The following is a 4312-nucleotide window of genomic DNA, read 5'->3' as shown; positions in this document are numbered from 1 at the left end:
ATACTTCTTCATATTTTGAATAATAAATGTTACTACTCCTCCTCCTCTGCCAAGTTCTCGGTCTCTTCTAACTACATTATATCCCTTTATAATAAAATCTAATTGTGGTTTTAACCATGTCTCCTGTATACATATTACATTAGATTTTTCTACTAAATCATCAATATACTTCTTAAACTCTTGGCCGTTCGCAATTAGACTCCTTGCATTCCACTGTAGAATGATCAGCACCATTAAGATGATCCAGCCCACGTCTGAGAGGATTGTGTTTCTTCATTGAGGGTATCTCTAACTGTTTCCCAGGGCAACCCATTTACATCTAGATACTTCTCTGCTGATTTGACAATTATTTTGATCCTTTCATTTCCCGTTCGCAATTAGACTCCTTGCATTCCACTGTAGAATGATCAGCACCATTAAGATGATCCAGCCCATGTCTGAGAGGATTGTGTTTCTTCATTGAGGGTATCTCTAACTGTTTCCCAGGGCAACCCTTTTACATCTAGATACTTCTCTGCTGATTTGACAATTATTTTGATCCTTTCATTTCGGCTTTTCGTCTGTGCTGAACAATTTATTATTTCTGCCATAAACAGTACAAAATCATCAGAGTGTCTTCTTTCAACTTATCACATCCTTAACATTTTCCTATTTCTTTGTGCATAATTTCATTTTGTTTTGTCATTCTCACATTTCCTGAAACCTTCTTTGCTGCCTCTGCATAGCTGATTCCCTGAACCACCTTGATTCTTTGTACTTCAGCCTGCCTCTTACTAACTTCACAGCCACGATACGCTGAGCTATGTTCCCCTCCACAATTACAACATTTCAGCTTTACACCCTCATCACATTTGCCATACTCGTGTTCTCCACTACATTTACCACATCTTTGCTTTCCCTTGCACACCGCCGCCACATGTCCAAACCTCTGACATTTGAAACATCTAAGTGGAGGAGGTATGTATAGCCTCACATTGTAACACATGTATCCAACATATATCTTTCCAGGGAGAGCTTCATCAAAAGTGATAACAACCGAGGTGCTATCACTCACACGGTATCCCATTTTCCATAAATCTCGCCACCTACTTCCATCTCTCCCAATTCATTTCCTGAACCGTCACTTCCCTCTGCATATTCCTGCCCATTCACAGTCCAGTTGTTGCCAACCGCCTTGGGAGCCAATCGTCTCGTCGTCACACGTCGCCCGCGTTCTCCGTCACCGCTTTCAATGGGCGGAAACGAAAAAGGAAGCCGTTTACATGACGAAATGACCAAATCAAACGGACACATTTCTGACCGTAAAGCGATCTACTGAAAGGCTGCTGTGTTTTGCAGTGTCAAAATTATTGAGGACAATTCATGGTATAAATGAGATAATGCCAAGGTAAGTGCTGGCTTATGAAAACATTCAAAAATAAATAAGTAAAGTAAAAAAAAAAAATAGAAGTTACAACGAACGTAATATTTTAGTTATTTTGAAAATACTTTTAAATTATTATAATAATTATTATTATTATTTAATGTAAGCAGTCCTTTACCTCGACGCTATTAAAATGCATTCGATCGGCAGCCAATCCAAACGAGGTAGCGCTGAAATCTCGTTTTCCTTAAAAACCGCGAGAGCTTAGTACGGCCTTTCTCCTCGAGCTGCTGGCGATTAGAGTGTACACATTCAGGTAAAATTAAAAAATGTTTAGCATAATCGACCAGTTATTTTAAGTGTCGAAAACGAATGGTAATATATAAAAGCTTGGAGAATGTCTGTGCTTATTAACGGTTATATGTGTTTGTTGTTACGGACATTTTTAAATCTGTTGTGATCTCCTTTCCAGCGGTACAGGCTTCAATGTTATGATACAGGCCTTTATAATTAGAGCTTCCGGTGATCACAAGCGAAAATGTAATCTTGCTCGATTTCCATAACATTGTTCATTTATATATTCTCATTGTGTATTAGCTGACTCGTTGTCGTTTTCTATAGCTTGTTGTATTATTGCCCTAGTCTTTCTTTTACTAAAATCTTTAAAAAGTAAACATAATAGTATGTTTTTACACACACACACGCGTGCATGCATGTGTGCGTATTTTTTATTAGATATAATTTTTATGTATATTTTTGCCAATATAGAACACTTCATGATGAGTTATGCTGAAAAGCCAGAGGACATAACACGAGAGGAGTGGATGGAAAAGCTAAATAATGTTCATATTCAGCGGGCAGACATGAATCGGCTCATTATGAATTATCTGGTGACAGGTAGGTGATCAACTGACCACTTTTATTTTTTCACCTTCCGCTGCAGCTTTAATACAACTGTCAGAAGATCTGTATCATAATTTGTTTGTTTCTTTTTACATAGAGGGGTTTAAAGAGGCAGCTGAGAAGTTCAGGATGGAATCAGGCATTGAACCAAGTGTTGATCTGGACTCTCTGGATGAAAGGATAAAAATTAGGGAGATGGTGCTGAAGGGACAAATTCAAGAGGCCATTGCACTGATAAACAGTCTGCATCCTGAGCTGCTGGACACTAACCGATATCTGTACTTTCATCTTCAGGTAAAGAAGGTTAATGACAATTGGCTTATGATATATATTACATATCTTCATATGTTTGAGGGCTGTATTTTGACACCGAAGCCACCCTACAAATGTATGAATGTCATTGCATAGATAACAACATATTAGACAAACTGTCATCTGCAAAAAAATTATACCTTTTGGTCCTACAACTGTAGTTCATCACACTATCTGTGGATGTGTTCCACTAATATTTGAAAATAAAAGTGTGCAGATACTTTGTCTTCCATTTGAAACGCAGATCTATTGCTTTATCATTTAGAACCTAACAAACCAACTAAAAAGTTGTATCTAATCTAACAACATTTAAAAATGTGGCCAAAAGTCCAAATACCTCTTGGGCCCACTCGAAGTTGTGCACTGTTGGACTTTTGTTTTGTAAACTGGTTGTTAACCTTAATATTAAATGTTTATATAAATATTTATATTATTATATAAAAAAAGTTGTACTGTTGAGTTGACTCAAACTGTCAACTGTCTGATGCTAAATCACAAGGGAATGCCTTTCAATTTACAACAAGTAAGGTTTATCTGCTTTCCTCCTTTAGCAACAACACCTGATAGAGTTGATTCGCCTGCGGGAAACTGAGGCTGCATTGGAGTTTGCACAGACACAGCTGGCTGAACAGGGAGAGGAAAGCCGAGAGTGTCTGACAGAGATGGAGCGCACCCTCGCACTCCTGGCGTTTGATAACCCAGAAGAGTCGCCCTTCGGTGACCTGCTTAACATGATGCAGAGACAGAAGGTAAAGTTGGTTGTTCTGTCTTATCTTTATAAATAATGCTATTTTAAATATATTATTAAGCAGGGTATAAAATTAACACCTGCCACCAGCCAGTTGGTAATTTTTACATATTGGCATTGTCATTTTGATCCCATTTTGGATTGACATCTAATAAAAAAAGTCAAAGTTCACTTTCAAGGCCAGTACAGTGTGAGGGCAGAGAACTATTTGGTTTACTTAAAGAGGCCATGTTTGTTCAATATACAGAAAGATATTTTACATATTTGAATAGGCTATACAACCATTTAAAAGTTTGGGGTCTGTAAGATTTTTTTTTTGTCCTTTATATCCACCAAGGCTATATTTGGTTGTATTGTATATTGTAAAATAGTTTTATAATTTAAAAAGTTGTGGCCTAATATTTTTTATGAAAACCATGATACATTATTTTTAGGATTCTTTGATGAATAGTTCAAAAGAAACAGTGTTAATTTGAAATAGAAATCTTTTGTAACAATGAAAAGTCTCTTGCTGTAATTTAATTCTTTATCAATTTAATATATTCTGGATTATTTAAGTCTTAAGACTTGTACGTTGCTTTGGATAAAAGTGTCTGCTAAATGACTAAAATAAATAAAAGTATTAATTTCTTTAAAAAAAAAAACTTACAGACCCCAAACTTTTGAACAGTAGAGTACTTTGGCCACTAAGCAAAAAAGTCAATTTTAAGTTAAGTCAATGTGAAATTGATCCCTTATACTTAATGTACATTCCCAGTGTTACTGTGAATGATTCATCAGTGCATATATATATATATATATATATATATAGCTGTACTCAAAATGTAATAAATTGCCTTTCTGAAATGTCTTTTCACTGATGTCACTCCACCTCCCCCCATATTTAATTTGATGTAAATCATGGCATTTGTAGAGGGTAATGAAGGGCGTCATTCATTCAGTCTGCCAGTAATTGACAGCATGTGGTCTTCTATAACAGGTGTGGA

The 4312-nt window shown here is 36.2% G+C and overlaps 1 protein-coding gene across 1 annotated transcript; it reads left to right on the top strand.

Annotated features, from left to right (window-relative positions):
• Positions 1-1240: 1240 nt before the first annotated feature.
• Positions 1241-3327, top strand: LOC107719916 (glucose-induced degradation protein 8 homolog; the record flags this gene model as incomplete). Its single annotated transcript, XM_016527466.1, has 4 exons — positions 1241-1387; positions 2132-2260; positions 2364-2560; positions 3130-3327. Coding segments are annotated over exons 2-4 (516 nt in total), but the record flags the coding sequence as incomplete, so codon positions are not given.
• Between the last annotated feature and the right edge of the window lie 985 nt (positions 3328-4312).

The sequence above is a fragment of the Sinocyclocheilus rhinocerous genome, unplaced genomic scaffold, assembly GCF_001515625.1.
Source record: "Sinocyclocheilus rhinocerous isolate Xijiao unplaced genomic scaffold, SAMN03320098_v1.1 scaffold2616, whole genome shotgun sequence".
Taxonomy (NCBI): Eukaryota; Metazoa; Chordata; class Actinopteri; order Cypriniformes; family Cyprinidae; genus Sinocyclocheilus; species Sinocyclocheilus rhinocerous.
This window is presented reverse-complemented; position numbering and strand designations above follow the sequence as displayed.